Genomic DNA, 23,039 nt, shown 5'->3' with positions numbered 1-23,039 from the left:
GGGCACATGCACCGCAGAGCCTGTCGCCCGCCTTCAGGTCTCTCCGGGCCTCTTCTGCTGGGGAGTCGAGCAAGGACCAGGCCCTCTACGGGGCAGGTTGGGCAGCTGCTTTGGGGTAAAAAAAACAAAACACACACACACACACACACACACGCACGCACACACACAAAAAAAACCAGAAAGAAATCCCAATCTCATTGCTTTATTTTGGTTTAAAAATCAAGTCGGCTGATAATGGAAACTCTTTCCCTCTGCCCTCCTGCCGTGTTGACAGGAGACGGCCCTGCTAATTCGGGCTGGGGTTTTTCCCTGCTCGGGCTGTTTTTCTCTTTTATCTTCATCAATTGAAGAGAGCTGTGCTGCCTTTCAAACAGTCGGAAGGTATCTGGGGTTTTGTGTATTTTTTTTTTCTTCCTTTCATATAATTCTGCGGGTCTTTTCCCAGATATGTATTTTCTCTCAAATTAACTTCTAACTTGTTTAAGTTTCCGCCCATGTGACTTCCAGTGTGAGTTACCAGAAACCACAAGAGAGAGAGCGCGCGCACGAGCCCCAAAGCGAGCGACATGTCCCTGTGGGGAGCAGTGCCTCTGCACCCCAGAGTGAGGAGGACGCAGGGGCCAGAGGCGGCGCGGGCACAGGAGCCACCTGCGCAGGGGGCTGGGCCGCTGGCCTGGGAGCCGGCAGCCAGGGACGCCCGCTGGTGACCAGAGCCCCGGGGCGCCTGGGGCGGTGCGGGGAGCCCGGAAGACTGCAGCCATGCCTCACAGCTCCGACAGCAGCGACTCCAGCTTCAGCCGCTCTCCTCCCCCTGGCAAACAGGTAGAGCCCCTTCCCCTGCAGCCCACCTTCTCCCTCTCTGGGGAGGGACCGGGGGCGTCGGAGGGCCAGGCTCCCTCGGCCTGTCCAGGGGGCCAACGAGCGGGGAAGTGGCTGGTGGCAGGAGCAGCCTGTCACGCTGGCGACCTGGTCCTTGCAGTGAAGCGGCCGGGGACCCTGGCCCTGCACCTGTTCTACCCAGGACCCTTTACCTCTCTGCTCCCGCTGCCTGCCTCCCCTGGGTCCCCACCCCACCGAGCTTTCTAGGAAGCCAGGAGGACAATGTGCACCAAAGAGCCCTGGTCTCTCAAAGGAGGAGGTCCACCTTGCTCCGAGGCAGTAGGAACGGGAGAGGCACAGCATCACAGGGCTGGGCCCGGCCTGTGCTTTCGGGGGAGGCGGCCATCAGGGCAAGAGAGGGAAGCGGCAGGGAAAAGGAAAGGAGAGAAAAAAAAAACAAGTTAGAGGAGGAAGCCAGGCAAGCCTAGAAGAATCTCTCTTATCTACTGGGGCACTGCCCCTGCTGCTAGCACAGCCAGCAGAGACGGATGTCGGAGCTGCCACCAAGCCTCTTCCGCCCGTGGCTTCTGGACCGGAGGGAAGAATCAGGAGAGGGCATTGGAGCTTCCTGGAGACACTCACTAGAAGCTCGGCTCGGCTCGGGGGGAAACCACAGTGATGGAGGTAGAGAGTCTGGGAGTGTTTGGAATCTAGATTGTGACTTCCAAGTCCAAAGTTTCCAGCTTGAGGCTTGCCAAGAAATAGGGCACCCTGCCTTCCCCCAAAGCTTCTGGAGCTTTGTCTTCTCCGCGTTTCTTGGCATTCCTCTCCAGAGAAAGGCTTCTTCATTCTCACCCAATACCTCAAAGGATTAAAACTTCTTCTCCAACTCTGTGGTTTAAAAGCCACATTCTTTCCTTAGCACAGTTATCCAGGAGGGCTTCCAAGATGCTGCAGCTGAAATAAGAGTATATAAACGTCTAATACAGCATCTGTCATAAATGTTGCGCAGAGGAGCAGCAGGTTGGAAGGAGTTATAGTGGAGACCTCTAGAGGGCAACCAGTCCAGGCCTCTGCTCCAGATGGTATCACAATGGGTCAGGCTGTCTGGAAGTCTGTACTCTTCTTAGGAAGGAAATTACTCATGGCTTCCATGGTAACCTGGTTCCCCATGCCGCTTAGAGCAAAGCACTTCCTTTCCATCTAACACCATGCCCTCCTGCTGCAATGGCCTGGAAGTGCTGGGCATGCTGCTGAGACTTATGCTTGGTGAGCACAGAGTCTTGCCCGAGAAACAGTGTCCCTGTCTCCTGTGTGGGTGTGAGAGGGAACAGGGCAGGAGCTGCAGAAGGGTCTTACTCAAACTCCTATACTTATCCTGCAGTATCTAGGGGAATGCTGGAGCTAACCTCTCTGCCCAAGCAGAGGGCATGTCCGTCTGTGGGATATACTTAGAGGACACCCAGAGGTCCTCCTGTGCTAAGCACCCATTCAGTACCTGCCACAGCCAGGTAATCTCCACCATTAAAGCTGTTCTTGGCTACTGGTTTCTATTAGGCATTGTACTCAGGACCATAGGGAAGGTCAACATCACTGAGCATAATGAAGGGAATGTAAGGAGAAAAGGATGCGGGAGAAAAGATCTGGGATGGGGACCTCAGCCCAGGTATGTGGTGGAAGACATGTGGGTACAAACCAGTGAAAGACGGGGAGTGGCTTGGAAAGGCATCAGACTTAGCATCAGAAGACACAAGGCCCCGGATTACCTAGGCTCCTCGGCAAGCCCTTTGAGCCTCACTCAGTCTCCTCACGTATAAGATAGAAACAATAATATCAACTTCACAGAATTGAGGAATTAAACCAGAGCAACTCTGAAAAAGCACTTGCGCAGAAGTTGGCATATTGTAGGTCCTCGGCAAAGTTTTGGGGAGAAAAAAAAAAGGCAAGAAAATGCTAGTCCAAAAAAAAAGAGAGTAAGGGTGGAGCAGCCCTAAAGAGGAGAGGTGATGAACACACTTCATCGCCTTGACCATTTTTTTCCAAATACAGCCCTATCGAGGCCCCGGGGTCTTTTTCCTCTTCCTGTAGCTTTTGGCCAAAACAGCTATAGGGACCTAAGGGAGCGTAACAGAGTGTGGGGAAGAGTTCTCTTGCAGGCTCAGCATTTTGGTAAGCAGGGGGTGAAGGGGCAAATGAAAAGATGAAGAAACGGAAGGATGCACAGACGGATACCAAACAGCATGAGAACCTGCTTTAATCCAAAAGAGAGAACACACTCACCTAATTCCCATCATTTCTGCTTCCCAGGACTCCTCTGATGATGTGAGAAAAGTTCAGAGAAGGGAGAAAAACCGCATTGCTGCCCAGAAGAGCCGACAGAGGCAGACGCAGAAAGCTGACACCCTGCACTTGGTGAGTGTTCAGACATTTTTTCAACCTCTTGAGCTATAGGCTCCCTACCACCCAGGGATGCTTGGACCATAGCTTTGAGGCTGCCTGCCTACGAATGTGTGTGTTGAGGGGGGGCTGTTAAGTGGGGGGAAGAAGGCTACAGGGTGCAGTGCAGAGGAGAGATTCTCCTTTGGGTGTGTTGAGAAGATTTAGTAGCAAGGAAAGAGCTGGGGGACTGAAAAAGAGCCTTTCTTCCTGATCCCCAAGAGGGCACAAGGTGTAAATGAGTTGATCATGCAAAGCCCAGAAGAAGGTTGGGTGGAAGCAGAACCACTTGCTCAGAGATGGAGTAGCCAGAGAGAACTCTATCCCTAGAGTTGAACCTAGAGAGCAGGAGGCAGGACTGTCTTTGGAGGAACTTAGAAGGTGGTAGGCACTTTGGGGGAGCCCATGATCCCAGTGTTAGGAACACATGTGGTCCCATCCCCTAGGAGGCTGGTTGGCAGCCACACTGGTCCCTGTATTTGGGATGAGGAGGTCCATGGGGTGCTGTCCCTTACTCCTCTCTCTTGAACATCATTAAGGTTTTATTTAGAAATCTCTTTCATCATATCCCAAGGGATCTATGAAAGATGCAGCTTCAAGGGCACGCATCTGGATGGTCTCTATTTTGGTTGAGTTGCCTCCAGTCTCAAACTTTTTAGAGGAGGCCTTGACTGCTGGCTTGAGCAGGAGTCTTGGGTAATGCTGAACTGTCAGTCCACTGGAGGACCAAGGCCCTGGTCAGCATTTATGAATTCTGGCCACGTGCTTCACTGAGCGTGCATTGTCCTGGTCTCCCATACCTTACCACCTTAGCTTCTGCCTCTTCCTTTGGTCCTTGATCAATTGACTCTTAATTCTCTGGCTCCTTCCTCTTATACCCTCTCTCTTCCCCCTAGCCACTCTCCCCTTCCTGTCCATCCTCCTGAACCATTCTCAAACCTCTAGCATCCTAGTAATTCACCTTAATGGTCAAAAGGGCAATTGGTACCCAAAATTAGTATGTTTGTGTTTATTTGAAAGATTACCATGGCAGCCAGCCCGTTAGAATAGTTGTCTTAATTTTTTAAAAATTTATTTGAGAGAGAGAGAGAGCGCGCACTTATGTGTGTTGGGGGGGGGGTGGGCGGGGGGAGAGGGAGAAGCATACCATCTCCCTCTCCCCTCTCCTGCTGATGATTCAGGCCTTGATCCCAGGACCTGAGATCATGACCTAAGCTGAGCCAAAGGTAGATGCTTGACCGACTGAGCCACCCAGGAGCCCCTAGAATAGTCTTTTCAATTTCATCAAAAAAGAATAAGATTTTGGGGGCGGGAATGTAGAGAGCCTGCTCAGTGGGAAGACTGCTTCCCCTCTCCTTCTGCCCTCCCCAACCCTCACGAGTGCTCTTTCTCTCTCAAATAAATAAATAAATAAAATCTTAAAAAAAAAAAAAGAGTAAGATGTAATTTTAGGGGGGGAAAGATGCTTCTTTTAGCTTTGTAAGGAAGCAGAGAAAGATCTGAGCCAACATCTCTGACTAGATGCTTGTGTTTTATTAGAAATATATTCAGCATACCTTCCATTGCATTCCAACCTCATTGTACATTCATAAATATTTGTCAGATTGAAAAAAAGGAATGAATGAACACCAAATTCTTTCTTCTCTTTGATAATTATGATCAGCTGCCTAAATGTTGTCAATGACCCTGCTACTTATATGTCCTCTGTGATTTCATTTTGGCTTAGAGTCTTAACACACTCCAGTTTACTCTTTGAAGCTTTAAAATGATCACTCACTTGTCTCTATAGAGTCTCATTCTAATTAAATATTCTTTAGAGCAAACAAAAATTGGAAAGGATAAAACCTTTTTTGTCTAAGTAGACAATGTCTTGAGACTGTAAAACTACTATAAACTTTATAAGTTTGTAATATTTTTTAAAAAAGTAAAAATTAAGCATAGCTCAGCGGCTCTGCAGTCAGAAGGACAGGGTTTGATCCTAGCTCCTCCATTTTCATCTGTGTGACAGATCTTAGAGACATTGGTAACCTCCCTTAGACTCAGTTTCCCTATCTATAGGATGGGAAATGATAGTAACTACCTCATAGAGATATTGCATATAAAAAGCTCCAACACAGTGCCTACCATATAACACTCAAAAAATCAAATATAATAGGAGTAATTTTAATAATAGTTGTTATTATAGAAACAAGATAAATAATCACAACTGGGGCCCTTGGGTGGCTCAGTTGGTTAAGTGTCGGACTCTTGATTTCAGCTCAGGTCATGATCACGGGGTTGTGAGATCAAGCCCCTCAAAGGGCTCTGAGCTCAGTGGGGTGTCTGCTTCTCTCCTTCTCCCTCTCCCTCTGTCCTTCCCTCTGTTTGTGTTTGTGCATACGCGCTCTCTCTTTCAAAATAAACAAAACTTAAAAAAAATCACAACTAAAATCTATCAATAATATATATATAATTGATCATATATATATATCATAGAATCTCAGGGCCGAGAGATTTCTTAACAGCTGGAAAGTTCAGACACACTTTTGATGCTTGAGATTCGTCTACACACTCTCCTCTCACATACCCCTGCCTCTCCACTGAAATGGTCCCCAACGGATGCCTGCTCACTACTAACGACAGAGAGCTCCTTTCCTCCTGACATGAGCAGAGGACTCATCCCTATTTTGAGCTGCACCACTGTTTCCCTGTAAATTCAACCCACTAGTGTTCGTTCAAGCCCAGGGGGACATATCAAGGTGGGGGACATATATGTTTCTTTGCTGTGGTGAGGTTTTCAATGGACTCAGGTTTCTCTTTTTCTCTGTAAAACAAGAGCTAGATCCAGAGAGTTGGCCCATCTTGATTATACTAGCCATGACTAGATTGACATTATCTCTAGAGCTTGGAGTACATGGAGCCCCCAGTGAGGCAGTCACTATCCTCACACCCACACCTCCAGCCTCAACCTCTAGAATATTCCCATCTTCCTCACCTCTGGACACAAACTCTTCCCCATTCTTTTATTTTGAGCACCACAGCATTTATCTTCACTTTTTGCCTGGTGAGTAGGTCACATTGGTTTACCAGCTAGCCTGAGGGTTGCAGCCAGTTCAACTTATTTCTTGACTTTGGGTAAAAGCTTTTGGCAGCAACATATAAATCTGCCACCATCAAACAGAGTGTTTGGCTGTGGTCTGAAATGTTCATTTCCTCTCAGACATAATCACCCATCTTTTCCATCCATTATCCTCATAATTATGTTCGTGATTCAGGTAGAAAATCTTCTGGTTTAACACTAGCATTCTGAGGGTTGAGAGTTTGGTTTACCCTTGATTCCATACTTGGCTCCACATGATGAGGTCCTGGAACTATTCTCTGGCCCTTGGACATAGCCATAGGACCCATCTACCAATATTCTAAAGACCAGCTACTGAGAGTACTATATTAAATAAGGACCGTGTTTGTATTACTGTGCTAGCTTCATAGGCTGGGGTAATGTTTTCTTGGTTTCAGCTTTGTCATTATTATCTCTCTCAAAATACCAAAAGCATAACTTCATTTCTCCAGTGAGAGTGTGGGATACTTACTATTTAACATTTGCAGTATCTATCCTATAAACGGTTTATAATAAAACACTGTACACTGATTGCTTTTAAAACGCAGAGTAGGGTAGGAGCCTCCTTCCACAATTGTTTAATCTTATGCCAATTTTGTAACATCCTTGGCATTGACTACTGCTCGCACAAATTGGATCAAGTGCTTCTTTTCATAATCACGATATCAACAGAGTCCACATTTTGCTTTAATTCTCCTTTGTTGGATGTTTCACACAAGCCCCTACTACACTTATTTCCTTTCCTCCCGCAGACAACCATAAAATCCGTGAGGCATAGTAAATGCATTGATTAAAAAGGAGAAAGGCACATAGGGTTTTTTAATTAAAATTTTATATTTTTAAGTTTTTATTTAAACTCTGGTTCATTAACATCTGGACCAGTTCATCATCTTCAAAAGACATCAGGAGCTAATAAGTGGATCCAAGATAACCAGCTGAAAAACTATTAAAAATAATAAGGGAATCCTGTCAGCTTTCAAAGTTAACAGAGAAAATAATAACATTCCTATATATATAAACCATAACCAATTAGAAAATTTAATGGGAGGAAAGATTCCATTTATAATACCAACACTGGCAAAAGGAAAGAAGTAATACAATTAACAAAAATATGTAGGGCTTAATTTTTAAAAACTTTAAAATTATTCTAAATGACTTCAAAAACGCTCAAATAAGTGGAAAGATATACCTATATAAAAATAGCAATTTTCCAAAATCTATAAATTTAATTTAACTTAATGTGATCCCCAAAAAAACCCAATATGACTTTCTAGCAGTTAGAGGAGACTTAGGTTAGCTATTCTAAGTTCTTAGTGAAAAACAACTGGGGCGCCTGGGTGGCTCAGTCAGTTAAATGTCTGCCTTGGCTCGGGTCATGATTTGAGGGTCCTAGGACCAAACTCTGCATTGGGCTCCCTGCTCAGCAGGAAGTCTGCTTCTCCTCCCTCTGCCACTCCTCCTACTTGTGCCTTCTCTCTCCCTCTGTCTCTCTGTCAAATAAATAAATCTTTAAAAAAACACTCACCACCGTATGACAATGTCCAGGAAAATTTTAGAGGAGGGTAATTAAAGATTAGCTGAACAAGATATTAAAGTGAATTATAAATATAGAAGTCAAAACAATGTGTGAAAAGACAGAGAATTGGTCAGAACAGAATACAGAAAGAGACCCCAAAGCAAACTGAAATTTAAGACCCAAGTACATATGTCAGTTCCTAAGAACAAGACACAACAAATGCAAAATGATGATAATGGCATTTTAAACCAATGAAGAAAACCTGAATTATTCAATACATAGAATTGGGACAACTGGTTAGCCATTTGGGGAGGAAGAAACTAGAGTAGTCATTTCTCATACAACATGTATATAGATTAAATGTTAAAAAAGAACCATAAAGAAATTTTGGGGAAAAAAGAGCATTGAAAGATTATTTTATAATGAAGGCTTTCTGAGACAAAGTATAAAACCCTGAAACCATAAAGGAAAAAAACTGATATATATTACCTTTATACATAAAAAGTGAAAATTTCTATATAGCTCAAAATACTATATGCAAAATCAAAGCAAATGACAGATTGGGGAAAATATCTGTAACACATATGACCAAAAAAGGGCATATTTACTTCATATTTGAGACCTCTTATGAATAAGAAAATGAATAACCCAAAAGAAAAATAAGCAATGATTATGAATGGGCAATTTACAGAAAGAGAGACATAAATAGCAAATAAATATGGAAAAGATTGTAGGCCTCACTTAGGGAAATGACAATTAAAGGAACAGTGAGATTCCCTGCCAGACTAGCAAAGACAAAAAATGTTGCTAATACATAATGTTGCCAAGACAATGGAGAAGCAGGCACCCCCACACACTTACTAGTAGGAGTGTGTTGGTACAACTCCATTAGAGGGCAATTTAACCATGTCTATCAAAATTATAAGTGCACATGCCCTGTAACTTGGCAAGTTTACATCTAGAAGTCTATTTACAAATGTACCCACTGATTATATAACTATATACATGTGAAGATAATCATTGCTGCATTGTTTTTTATAGTAAAGACTGGAAACAAGCTAAATATCCACGGATGAGGAACTAATTAAATAAACTATACTTTGTTCATTCAGTGGAATAGTATGGAGTTGTTATAAATTACATCTGAATTTTGTTAATCTGAAAAGATTATCAAACTTCTATACTCTTAAGTGGAAAAGATGTGAATATGGTACAGTTTGCTCTCAAGTATGTTTTAAACGAAAAGCATATATGTGCATATGTGTATGAACTTAGAATTTTTCAAATAGGTTTTCCCCCAAGGTTAATATTTATTTCTGAAAAGTAGGATGAAAGGTCTAAAGCAGAAGAGAGATGCTTTGCATTCTTTCCTTTCTTATATAGTTTGGATGTTTTTATCATGTGCTTTTATTTTTATAATGCAGATATTTACATTCTCAACACCAATCACTACAACATATGCGTTAGGATGATTTCTAATTTTGATTTCAAACATTGAATAGTCTTCCTCTGTGACATTTGATCTCTTGAACATCCTGCATAAATATCTCAGTCCTTTGGGAGAATCAAATGTCAGTTGGGATTTGTAAAGAGTTTCCCTAAAGTCTATAGTACTAGATAAGCTACTATAAGGGATGGCAAATCAGCGTCACTTGTATGGCGCAAGTTGATGGCAGTGGCTCAGAGGATTTCAAGTCAATGTCCTAGGTCAGTGGGAAAGAGATTTAAGATCAGTTGAGAAGCTTTGTTCATGAAAAGGCTAAAAGTAGAAGAGGTGGTGGGCAGATGGTAATATAACCCCAGAGCTATGCCTTTGACAAGTCAGATCTGGCCTCAAGGGTGGAACTGGAAGCAAGGTGGAGTAACAAGGCCAAATCTGAAAACTGGAACTTGGGTCCTCCCTTACCTAGGGGTGGGAAAGGTGCTTTCCTGGAGCTGACTCCTGAGGGAGTCTCATACTAGTCTAAAAAAAGAGAAAGCTTTACAGTTTCCGGGATATATTTTAATGCCATATATAACAAACATCATGAGTATAAATTATGCATGAAATGAAGCTTTAGGCTGTTACTGTGAGAAGGTATTTACAATCAGAGGGAAAATGAGTCATGGAGGAAAAACAGCTCAACAAAGATGTCAACCCCCGGGGCCTCCTTAGAATCACACTCTAGTCTTCTGGGGGAGCCTGGAAGAGAAAGCTGTTTGTGGTGCTTTTTCACTCCTGGAGTTCTTTTTTCTTCTCTCTGGGAGACCATGTCATAAGGTGTTTTGGCATAGAGAAGGCATAGGTGAAAACAAAAACACAAGGAATGTTCTGACTAGCTCTACCCTTAAAAAATTCAAAGAAAATCAGTGAGCCATCTGTGGAAAAGAGGCATCTGTCTTGGTTCTGTATTGCCATGAATTTCTTTTTATTAAAAACATATTACTTAAATGCTAAACATTACTTAAATTTATGTTTAAAACATTACATTTAAAACATAAAACATATGTTTTAAAAACATTGAATACATATACATGACTATGTACCAGGCGCTGTGTGCTAAATGCTCTACCTATAATGAAATACCTATAGTATTTCATTTAATCTATACAAAAACTGTGTTTTATAACTCTTGTATTAGGTTAAGTAACTTGCCCAAGGTCACACAGCTTGTAACTAGCTCTGACTGGCTTTAAATAGAGCCCAGCTCCCTAACCACGACACTGAACTGCCTCTCCCTTTGGACTCTCATCCATCTTCTGTGATATCCTCCCTCTGTCTCTTCCTGACTTGACTTTTTTGTCCTTAAGCAACATCCTCCAAAATGCACACTTGGTCCTTCCCTGTTATTAGGCCTAGTCATGAAAGTAAGAAAGTAAAGTCTCTATGCAATATTGTAATATAGCCATTGAAACTCTTTTTAAGGAAAGCTGTATAGCAGTAAATATTAGCTCACGTGAGAATACTCTTTGGCACTTGTACGAGTTTGAAGAAAAAATGATGCACAAAGATGTTCAATTCGTCGCGAATAGTAAACACTTTATCGATATTATAAAATTGGACATATGCCCAACAATAGATGATTAAGCATATTATGATACATTCAGACACTAGAATTTTATGCTGCCACTAAAAATGACTATGTAAATCTGCATCACCCAAAGATGTCAGTGACATAACACTGAGGGAAAAACAGCAACTTACAAAGAATATGGAGAGTATAATCCTGTTAATATAAAATTTGTGGGTTTGAGGCATGTTTGCATGCATAAAGAAATATCTGGAAAGATATACTCCAAAATGCTAATAGTGCTTCTTTCTGAGTGGTTAATTTTAGAGTAGCTTTCCTTACCCTAGTATTTTTCTCTATTTTTTTTATTATAATGAACATGTACCATTTTAAAAATCAAACAACAAAGTTAGACTCTTCATTTGGGAAAGAAAAACATGTCATGGCAATCCACCACCCGTAAGTACTTGTACCACTGATGATGAGTCAGTGTGGTTAAGTTTGCGAGGCATATTTGAAAGGAGGCCAGCTCCACCCCAATCTTGACATTTATGAAGAATTTCTGTTCAAATGAGATTACAGGTCCCAGATCACAAATTAACAGTGCTCATTCAAGCGGGAGTCTTCACAAAGCTGCCATCAGCAGCACCCAAACGTCCTTCTCTTGAAAGAATGGGAGTCTCACCAAAAAGTCCTTTCCCAAACTGCTTGGGGATTTTCTTAGTTTCTTCCTTTGGATTCAGTCTGGCACCCTGCTTCCTAGGGGGCATAGATTGGTTCCAAAAGACAAAGTTCCCTTCAGATTGTGGAATATCTGTAGACATTCTCATTATGGGTCCACATGGTAGCTTGGGGCGGGGGGCTAACAATAATTATGGTCATATTCCCTTGTTTATAGGATCACAGAATTAAAAGAAAACTCAGAGATGCTGTAGACTAACCTGCCATGTAACCAATGGGGACACTGAGGTCTTTCTCAGGACATCTAAGAACGCAAACCTCTTACCTGCCCAACATTTGCTTTTGTTTTGTACCATCTTGTTGAACAGGACTTTGCTCTGCAGATGGTGTTGCTCTTACATGTCCTTTTGCAAAGGGTAAGCCAAAAAGTAAGCTATTAACCAGAAGGTCTGAATAATCTAGACAATCTTTAGTAATATAACTCAAGCTTACACAGCAAGAGATGAGAAAGTCCAAGGTTGAGAGAGGCTGAGGTTTAAACGTTCCTTTATTTTAAAAAGGTCTTAAAGGTGTGATCCATAATTAAAAGGCCAATAATACATCAGGGGAAAATATTTGCATCAAATTAAATAAATGTAGATTTTATATTTATACCATAGAAAGAACATCCTTTTTAAGAAAAACATCAAGGCTCCAATAGGTAAGTGGGCAGAATCTAGGAGCAGAAAGCTTATGTAATGTTTTTCCTACCAAAATGAAAACAGCCCAATTTTCTATTCTGATTGTGAAAATGATACACACTAAGGGTTTCTCAACCTCGGCACTATCAACATTTTGGGTCACATAATTCTTTGCTCAGGAGGGGGGATGCTGTGCACTGTAGAATCTAAAATCTACCCACTAGATACCAGTAGTAGCACTTCACCTCACAGTTGTGACAATGAAAAATATTTCCAGACCTTGTCAAATGTCCCCTGGGAAGCAAAACTGTTCCTGGTTGGGAATGTTGTACCAGGGAATAGACGCATAGAAAACTCTTCCTCCTTAGCAATCAATAACTTTTAACATTACAATGAAATTGAGAAACCTGGGGCACCCAGGTGGCTCAGTCAGTTAAGCATCTGCCTTTGGCTCAGGTCATATCCTGGGGTCCTGGGATTGAGCCCTGTGTTGGTCTCCCTGCTTCACAATGAGTCTGATTCTCCCTCTTTTTCTTCCCCTCCCCTTGTTTGTGTGCTCTCTCTCTCTCAAATAAATAAAATCCTTAAAAAAAAAAAAAAGAAATTAAGAAGACTTCAAGAGGCTAATTGGCAAAATAAATTACTTAAAATTATACTGCCTAGGGCAGCCCTGGTGGCGCAGCGGTTTCGCGCTGCCTGCAGCCTGGGGTGTGATCCTGGAGACCTGGGATCGAGTCCACATCGGGCTCCCTGCATAGAGCCTGCTTCTCCCTCTGCCTGTGTCTCTGCCTCTCTCTCTCTCTCTCTCTCTCTCTCTCTCTCTGTGTGTCTATGAATAAATAAATAAAATCTTTAAAAAAAATAAAATTATACTGCCTAAATGCCAAAGGTGTTGTAGTAAAATTGACACGTGTTCACTGCTGGTGACACTGTATACTTATGTAATCTTTTTACAGCAATGCAACCATGAACTGGAAGACAGGTCGTGCCCTTTGTCCCACTAATCTTATTCCTTCAAATTTATCCTAGGAAATAATTGAACAAAACCCAGTATGGATTAAGATGTTCACTGTAGCATTACTTATAATAGTAACATTTTGATAGGAACCAAAATGTCTGACATTAAAAAGCCATTTTGGGTAAATTGTGGATCTTCCATTTGATGATGTAGCCATTAAAAGTGATAATTATGTAGATGTCACAAAGTTATGACAGAGCAAAATACAAATTGTATTACGTACAATGATTGAAATTTTATACATATCTGTGTTTCTTAAAAAGGACAAGATGGCAAGATGTGCAAATGAAAACAGTTGTGTTCAAAGTACTAGGATCATGGGTGGGTATGATTTTTTCAAAAATATCTTAAATGTAGTTATATTGTATATTTTTTATTTAAAAATATGAAAATGGTCAGATAGAGGTCTGAGTAAACTCTGGAGGACAAGGACAGAGATGATATCATTGAACTAGAATTTGGGGATCAGGTTTTAGTAAATCTTACCATTTATCCTCCAAACCGGAACACTTTTAGAAGTGAAAAGAGCACTAGTAAGAATGACACCCAGGACAACAGGGATTGACTGGGACTGTCCCAGTACACATCTCATCACCCTCAGTTTAGGAAAACCAAGGAGGATGACCTGGAGATCTTATAAAGTAAGATATTTATTCAAAAGTAGAATAAAGTTCAGAGCCAAGCAGAGTAGACTGGATTCCTAGGGCCAAAATGTAATTTCTTGCAACTGAGGATCCTCTAACCAAAATGTTTTCTGGATCCTCAGCTGGTAAAAGAACATGCCTTACTGCTAAAGGTGTAGGGAGGTCTAGAAAATTCTAAACGCAAAGGCCATATTCCCAGTACTAGATCCAATGTTAGCTGAAATGATTCATCCACATATTAGCCTCCTATGTGCCAGGTATGGTTTATTCTGGGCACTGAGAATACAGCAGGGACAAGACAGAGTTCCTGAATTCATGGACCTTACATTCACCAGGAAGTCACACTGGAAAATAGGCAAATAAATGAACAGGCTAATCACACCATGTGAAGAGTACTTCAAATGAAATCAAATAGTGCAATGTTGAACGTGGCTAAGGGACAGGGTGGGGACAATGATCAAGGAAGTTCTGAGACCCCGACATTTGAGATCGAATAGTGGTCAGTGAAGGAGATTGGGAAGATCTGGGAAAAGAGTGTGCTCAGCAGAACCTTGAGGCCAAACTATGTGTGGCCAAAGGTCGGAAAGATGCCTTGTGGACGGGGCCTCTGAGAGCATGAACAGGAGCTCAGGAACAGGGATGATGGTGCTGCAGGGAGCAGAAACCAGATGGCGGTAGGGTAGGGCTGGGGGTATGTGGGTCAACAAAACTAATTCAGGTCTGCCTGGGTCTGATCTACAAAATGGGAAGTATGTCACTGGGCTGTTAAGAGTTAAATGACAGAACAAATATAAAAACAAAGCAATATTGGATTCGTTTTGTTTTGTATTGGGGAGAAGGTTATATTTATTCATTCGTTTGAATACAAATCACTTGGCATTTTCCTATAGATCCACCAGATGAAGATATCAGAAGTACTATTATATATGAAAACACATGCCCTTCTTTCCAGTTATTTATAAGAACTTTAAGAGCACTAATTGTTTCACCGGCCTGGCTTTTCACCACCGCTGGTCAAGTCTCCTTCATTTGGTATAGATGGGGAAAGTCAAGTTCCAGCGAAGGAAACCATATGTAGGGTTCTTAAAATGCTATTAATTCTGCTACTCCCACCCACAGCTTCAGTTTGGAGAACAAAAGTACTGCTAAGTAGGGATCTGAACTGGGCCCTTTTTTAAACAGTGAATCTCTTACACTCATTTGTAACTATATAAAGTAGAAGCTATAAAAGCTATTAAGGGCTTGGTTAAACACTCCCTTGGAAGTTTCATGGACATTACAAATTTACTTAGAAGACTTTTCATATGCAGGCTTTGGTAAATTATTACAGAGTCCAAGTTGGCAGTCAAGCAACATGAGTTTATTGAATACTTACTATGTGCCAAGCACTGTCCTAGTCAATGATGACAAAACAGTGAAGACAGTTGATAGACCTTCAGGGAGCTCAGCAATCTGAAGGGTAACCAGTTTGATAAAGTTGTCATTAATGAGATTCTAATAGATAACCTACCTCCTGCTTGTCCATCATAAAAACGAACTGTTCTGGGCTACTTGAAATTGTTTTCATCAAATATAATAGCAATGTGATAGTGAGACACTTTCCCTTAAACAGACATTTACTTTCAGAAGATTTTTTTTACTTAGAAACATTCTTCCACTTCTCTAAAGTTATTTACATTATATTTACGTTATGTATCCTATATATTATAGGATTATATAAGTTATAAAATAAAAATATTTAATAAAACAAAAGTATAAATATATACATTTAATAAAATTAAACATTGCCTATATCTATATTATATGTAGTATTTTAATTATTTTGTTTAGATTCAATTTAGTTAACATATACTGTATTATTAGTTTCAGGGGTAGAATTTAGTGCTTCATCAGTTGCATATCACACCCAGTGCTCATTACACCAAGTGCCCTCCTTAGTGCCCATCACCCAGTTACCCCTTGCCCCAACACACCTCCCCTCCAGCAACCCTCAATTTGTTTCCTAGAGTTAAGAGACTCTTGTGGTTTGCCTCCCCCTTTATTTTCCTCTTATTTTTCCCTCTTTTCCGCTATGGTCATCTGTTTTGTGTCTTAAATTCCATATACCAGTGAAATCATATTGTGTTTGTCTTTCTCTGACTTATTTCACTTAGTATGATACCCTCTAGTTCCATCCACATTGTGGCAAATGGCAAGATTTCATTCTTTTTGATGGCTGAGTAATATTCCATTGTATATATACCACATCTTCATTGATTCATCTGTCGGTGGACTCCTATATTTTGAAGAGGATTAAGCTATGAACAGGATTCTCAAGCTAGTTGCTCACTAAGCTCACCTGCAAAATACTTTCTTTTAAAGTCTTGATGTCTAAGACCCACTCCAGAACAATCAAACTAGAACCTGTCATACGGGTGAAGTTCAGGAATTAAGCTTTTTGAAGCTCGCCAGGTGACTTCACTGTGTAGCTAGGTGTGTGTGATAGAATGTGTGGAGTGACTTTGGGGTAATTATGGGCGTCTATCTACCTAGACACTGTCCACAGAGGCCTGGCAGGCTTAAAATTTTTTTAAATTCAAACCTCTGTGTTCATGGCAATTATTAGTTGTTTGTTTTTTGGAATTGAGCTTACTAGTGATAACCTTTCTAACTCGAGATATCAGTCAGGATTGCATTCAGCTACCAGTAATAGAAGGATTATCAAACAGGCATCACTAAGTCACAGTTTATCTTTCTCATATCACAAGGAATTCAAGTGGACAGACCAGGGCTAGTGCAATATTGTCATCAAAGAACAAGCTACTTCTCTCTGTGTGCGGGTATCCTTGGTATGTGGCTTTCATCCTCAGCGCTGCAAGATAGTTGCTGGACCTCCAAGCATCAATCTGTGTTGAGGGAGGGTGGCTTTTGTCCCGGTGAAGCTTTGTCTTCTTAATTGAAAAGCTCCACCCCCCGGTATTTCTGCTTACATCGTATTGGTCAGAATCTGTCAGATGGTCTTGTCTAGCTGCAAGGGAAGCTGAGAATTTGATAAATTCTTTTTCTAGCTATCTAGAGGAAAGAAAGCACAGGAAAGGAGTTTAGGATGGTGAGAAAGTAAAGATTTTTCCAGGATCAGACTTGTTCATTATTCAGTGCAGATACCTATGGTTTAATGATTTCTCTCTTTTCATTGGGTGAGGAAGAGGAGTTGGGCTAATTTCCCCGGGGTTGGTGGGAAGGGGTAGGCATAGATCCTACCCGGGCTTGGGAAATGGCCTATGTCAGTTTTCAGACTTCTCCTGAGGGCTTTACTCTGTATCTGCATTTGGTGGAAGAGGATTGGTAACTTCTGGAGTTTGAACACAGCCGATGTAAGGGATAAGCTTTGCTCACTACTCTCATGTTTAAGTGTAGGTGGGAGCTAAAAGGCCACCCAATCAATAAGTGACTACACGTTCTGTTGAGGAGGAACACACAAGGACTATTTTCACTCTTCCAGAAATTTGATTAGAAAATTCAAGGAGAGGGTCAAGGCACTAAATCAGAGCTGGCAGGAAGGAGAACTAATGCCCTCCTCAGAATGCCCAGAGAGTGCCTGCCAGAGCCTTGGCCCAGAGCCTGTCCTTGGCCTTGGTCCTAACTGGCTTCCCTGTGGGTAAGAGAACTGTGTGGGGATTCCCCATCATTCAAGAGCTCTTTGAGTGACCCTCTTTCAGCCCCTCCAGTAGGGAATTTCCCATAATGTTCCCACACCCCCATGAAGCCTCTTCCTTAACCACCCCCAAGCTACTCATAGTTCATGATAGGGTGGCTTTAGAAATGAGAGTGGATTGTGAACATTATCATCTGGATTTGCAAGAGGTAAGAAAAGAGGGAAGATTAAATTGGAAAGCCAGCAGGGCTGAGGCTTCCCAGGAGCTAATTACCAAACATCATAAGATATAAACAAATGGCACAGACTCTGAACCCAGACTGCCTCATTCAAGTTGTGGTGCTGGCACTTACAAGCTGTGTGACCTCAAATGAGTTATTTAACTTCCCTGTACTTGAGGTTGTCCTATCTGTAAAATGTGGGTAATTGTATTATCTGCCACATACGGTTGTTGCAAAGATTACATATACTAATAACTAAAACACATAAAAGAGTGATCAGCACATGGTAGCATTCAATAAATGTTAGTTATTAAGTCAAGTTAGACTATTCTTTTAAAAATTTGGTTTCTACTAATTTTTCTCCTATAAGTTGAATCCATATCCCTCTGTCCCTGACAATCTTCTCCCTGACTTGCACACCCCTTCCCAACAAGTGGGGGTTAAAGTCTAATATAGTCAGGTATTTAGTTCAGAATCTGAAATATTCGAGAGTTGAAGAGGGCTTGGAGATTTTTCTAAGCTAATGGTTCCTTCTAATGATTTTCAGTGTTCACTGCACATTACAATCCTATGGGAGCCTTTACCAACCCAACTCCGGGCTGCACCCCAGACTGCTTACATCAGAATCAGGCACTTGTATGGGTGAAGCTCCCCAGGGGATACCAAGGATCCCAACGTGTGGCCAAGGTTGAGAATCATTGTTGTGGTCCAGTCTTCCTGTTCTCAGAGAGGGGAAAGTGAGTCACAGAGGCTCACCTTGCCAGGACCTCAGTCCCCAGTTACTGTTGATGCAGCCCACTATTCCCATATGTTCTGGACCTCATTCTGCATGTGGACAAAGGCCTGACTTTGAGTGAGCCCTCTAAAAGAGTACCTTGGACAGGGGACACCTGGGTGGCTCAGTCGGTTAAGCATCTGCCTTCGGCTCAGGTCATGATCCCAGGGTACTGAGACAGAACCCCTTGTTGGACTCCCTGCTCAGCAGGGAATCTGCTTCTCCCTCTCCCCCTCCCCCCTCCTCATGCACTCTCTCCCCTTCTTTCTCTCTCAAAAAATAAAATCTTTTAAAAAATTTTAAAAAGGAGTAGCTGGATGGGAAATTCCCTCTCAACTCTGGGCAGGAGGCAGACAATAAGCTCTGTGATTAGAAGAGTGTGACCAACTCAGGGTTCCAGTGTGGTGTTGAAAGACCACCAAAATCAAGACCCAGTGTTCACTTGGGAGACTATAGGCAGCTGAGGACTTCTTAGTAATCTCTGAAGACCTTTGGTCACTTAAGTCACCAGTCTTTCGGGGAAAGCATTGGGTGTGCCAGAAGAAGAATGGGGCTGGAGAAGCCTTGAGCCAAACCCTGCTCTGCCCCTATGTGGTTATGCAGCTTTGGGTCAACGGCTGAAGTGTCTGGACCTCTGAGAAAATCAATGTCTTGAGGTGAATTCCAAAGCTCTTTCTCCCAAGAGCTGCTGCCACCAGCCTGGGGTCATTTTGAGGGGTATCTGGGGTAGGTTTGTCCTAGGATCTCAGTTGGCCTCACCTGAAAAATAGAGGTCACGGGAACGGCTGGCCTCCCACGTCCACCTCAGGGGGATACTGTGAGGAGCCTGAAGGACTGAAAGGAATTCTGAAAAGTAGAAAGCAGGTAACACAGAAGCCCTGGTTCAGGCTTAGTGCTCCCTTACTAGGAACAGAGGACGTGCATGCGAGAGGCCACAATTTCTTTCCCAAACATTCTTCTCTTCTCCCCACTCATTGAGTCCTGTTTCCAGCCACCACTGGGAAGTGAACGGAAGTCAGGAGATATGATCACTGTACCTCTGAGTAAACAGCTGCTCCGTGGCCACCTTTGCCAGCTGTCCCTGTGTGAGTCTGAGTCCTTTCCAGGGCGTGACTGCCCCAGGGACGACGGTCAGAGTGGCCTGAGCCCTGGCAGGTGGGGGACATGCTGCGAGGAGGCCCCAGCTCAGCCACTTCCTCCTGCAAGGGAAGTCAAACTCTTCCTCTTGCCAGTGGCTGGCTGGCCGCATGGTTCCTCTGGGGCTCTAGCAGGAAGCAGTCTTGCTTCCCAAGGTAAAGACAAATTTCTTGTCACAGGTGGTTGTTTTCTGGTTAGAGGCCGCTGTGGTTGTGAACCCCCTCCTAGAGCTCTGGGATCTGCAAGCCAGGGGGGCAGGGAGAGAAAGCTAGAGAGAGCTCAGCGGAGCTTGCCTGGGGAGGAAGAACCTGCTGTCACTTCCCGAAAGCGGGGCCTGCCTCTAGGCGGGGAGAAGGTCAGAGCGGTTGGTCCCTGTGGCCCGCCCACCCCACCCCTCCCTTCTGCCTCGGGGTTTGCCCAGGCTCTTTAGAGCACAGAATTTACAGTAAACGTTGTCACCAGTGGAAACTCTCAGAGGGGGCGAGGAAAGGGCTAGAAGAAGGGGCCAGGACTCCCGGCCCCCAGTTCCCGTCTTACCAACCACCCCCCACCCTGTCTCATGTTGCTTTCTCTTACCTTTCGGTAAAGAGGGGATGCCCTACCTCTGGGATATGCCTGGAAACAACCAAATGGTACAATAAGTGAGCCAGCCATACCTTGCAGAAGCAGCAGCCAGTGCCTCCGACTCCACCATCGTGGGTCTGAGTGTCCCACCCACCCCCACCCCATTTTAGAGATGGGAGTTTCCTTTGTCCTGACCTAGGCACATTTTCTAGCTCAAAGCCACAGACAGGAAATGCCAGGCTGGGGCTGAGCATGCTTGCGTCTGTCCTTCACAAATGGTTGGAAGCTGGCTTGATGGGTAAGACCACAGCCATACACACTCCTCTACCACTTAAAAAAGGACTCCTGGGTTCATGGATTAAGGCAGTTGGAAGTGTACCTAGTTCACTCATTAGACCACAGCTCACACTCCTGATGGGTTGTATAAGGCACCTCTTAAATGCCACCCTATATCTGCCCACTGCCCACCATGGTTTTGAGTCAACTTCTGGTCCAAACAATTGGAGTCATCAGCCAGTTAAGCAGCAGACATTTGAGCTCATACTATATGCCAGGTCCTTAACATATAGGCACTTAAGAGGTACTTGACTAGTTAAGTCAAATGTAATATTGTATTTAACTTGTGTTTTCATACTTGCCCAATCATTAGAGTGACTTGGGGCACTTGTTAAAAATTCAGTGAATTCCCAGATTTTACCCGAAATCCCAAACCTCTTGAGTTCAAATCTCTAGATCCCAAGAACAGCCTGAAACTCTAACAAGCCCTCAAACTAATTCTAATACTCTGGCAAGTTTAGAAAATGCTGAGCTAAGTTGAATAGAACTAGAAAAATTAAGGCCTGGATGCCAACTCTGAGATTGCTTTTTGAACTGAAATGTAATTTATTTGCATCTCCAATGCCAGTTTCCCTGCCTCTGTGGCACCAGTGATTAGATTCGTCAATCTATTTGATTGACTCAAGGAATGTGAACCTTAAAAGCACATTGGAAATGCAATTCCCCTAGGCCGCATTGTTTTCCAGTAAACACTAATTGCCAGAGTGGAATCAATTAATTAATGATGTGATCAGTAATTAGCACTCTTTGATGCAGAATTTGCCTGATTGGCGTATATCAGATGGTACTCCTAGACAACAGGGGAAAGGTGATTCTGGGGAAAAAAAGCACGTGCATGGGTGGGACATACCCCGAATGCTCTAAACAAGGCTGTCGGGTGAGCAGAATGGAGTGGAATCGGACATTGGGGTAGATTCTGACTATTTGATATTTACAAAGACCCTAGTGTTCTAGAATTTGGTTAACGGGACACCTGGGTGGCTCAGAGGTTGAGCGTCTGCCTTTGGCTCAGGGCGTGATCCTGGATCCCGGGTTTGAGTCCCACATCGGGCTCCTTGCATAGAGCCTGCTTCTCCCTTTGCCTGTGTGTCTGCCTCTCTCTACATACCTCTCATGAGTAAATAAATAAAATCTTAAAAAAAGAATCTGGTTAAGCAGTTAACCATGGCCTCCATAAGTCTGAAACCCGATACTGGGGACATTTGGAGAACTCGTGGCCTAACCTAGGGTGGAAAAGCGTGAAAGTAGTAGAAGCTGTTCTCGCAAACTCTTTTCCATTTTTTCAGGCTTTGACCTGCCAGCCGGTTTCCCTTCACATGCATTTGCCACTCTCAACCCACGTACACACTCACAGAGACCCATGGACACACACACACACACACACACACACAGGAGCGTACTCCCATACGAACCTGCTATCCTTATAGGTCAGACAAATATCAGTAATTTCATGGGTTTGACCTAGTGTCTATACACACACGTGTGTGTGTAAATGCACCCACACCCACCTACAACACACACAAATACACACACACACACATGCAGAAAAATTCACCGACGCTCTTCCCTGTGGTTGTGCCAGTGAGACCCCGAGCCGAACTCCTCCTGCACCCCCTTTCTGCCACCCTGTGCCTTCCTTGCTGCTAATCTCGGATGCTGACCTTCCTCCTCACAGGAGAGCGAAGACCTAGAAAAACAGAACGCGGCTCTGCGCAAGGAGATCAAGCAGCTCACGGAAGAGATGAAGTATTTCACGTCGGTGCTGAGCAGCCATGAGCCCCTGTGCTCGGTGCTGGCCGCCAGCACGCCCTCGCCCCCCGACGTGGTGTACAGCGCCCATGCCTTCCACCAGCCTCACGTCAGCTCACCTCGCTTCCAGCCCTGACTCTCCGGAGATGGGGTGGTGGGGGACCCAGCCGCCCGCCCCCAGCTGCCCTGGCGGGCGTCAGGAGGGGCACACAGACTGTGGCCAGGCTGCCCTCGCCCCTCAGGATCCTGTCTCCATCCGGAGACCCCGAGGCGGAGGAGGCCTGGACAAGGATTGAGCACAAGACTGGAGCAGCTGAGAGCGTGTGAGGCCACCCAGTGGCCTGGCCACCCATCAGTGTGTGCCGAGCCCCCATGCAGGTGGGAGGCCCAGTCCAGAGTTCTATCATACATGATGCCCAAGTCCCCTGGCACAGAGGGGGGAGGGCAGGGGAGGGTTATTTTTCTAAATAAATTTCTTAAAAGAAACCAGTTTGGCAGTTTCCCTCTGTTACACAGTTCTTTGAAACCCTAAGTTCTGTGGGGTTGGCGCCTTCTTTTGTTCTTGGTCTCGAGAGCCCTCAAAGCTCTGGAGACTGCTAGTATCTCTTCTCTTCCATGGTTTGTTAACCTACTTGGGAAGCTGGGTTTTTTCAAAGTATCTTCAATCCTCCCTGTAGGCATCTTCTAGGTTTCCTCCCCCAATCACTTCACTATGACCTCCCCACTTTCCATTCCTCACCAC

The 23,039-nt window shown here is 43.7% G+C and overlaps 1 protein-coding gene across 2 annotated transcripts; it reads left to right on the top strand.

Annotated features, from left to right (window-relative positions):
• Nucleotides 1-505: 505 nt before the first annotated feature.
• Nucleotides 506-22,757, top strand: BATF (basic leucine zipper ATF-like transcription factor). 2 transcript variants are annotated; one of them, XM_041758929.1, is made up of 3 exons: nt 506-822; nt 3,127-3,231; nt 22,224-22,757. In XM_041758929.1, exons 1-3 carry the CDS (start codon nt 760-762, stop codon nt 22,431-22,433), a joined length of 378 nt encoding a protein of 125 aa, XP_041614863.1. In that variant the 5' UTR covers nt 506-759; the 3' UTR covers nt 22,434-22,757. The 2 variants fall into 2 exon arrangements, with proteins under 2 accessions (XP_041614863.1, XP_041614864.1); XM_041758930.1 differs by lacking the exon at nt 506-822 and adding an exon at nt 1,358-1,503.
• The last annotated feature ends 282 nt before the right edge of the window (nt 22,758-23,039 follow it).

Source organism: Vulpes lagopus, chromosome 6 (assembly GCF_018345385.1).
Source record: "Vulpes lagopus strain Blue_001 chromosome 6, ASM1834538v1, whole genome shotgun sequence".
NCBI lineage: Eukaryota > Metazoa > Chordata > Mammalia > Carnivora > Canidae > Vulpes > Vulpes lagopus.
This window is presented reverse-complemented; position numbering and strand designations above follow the sequence as displayed.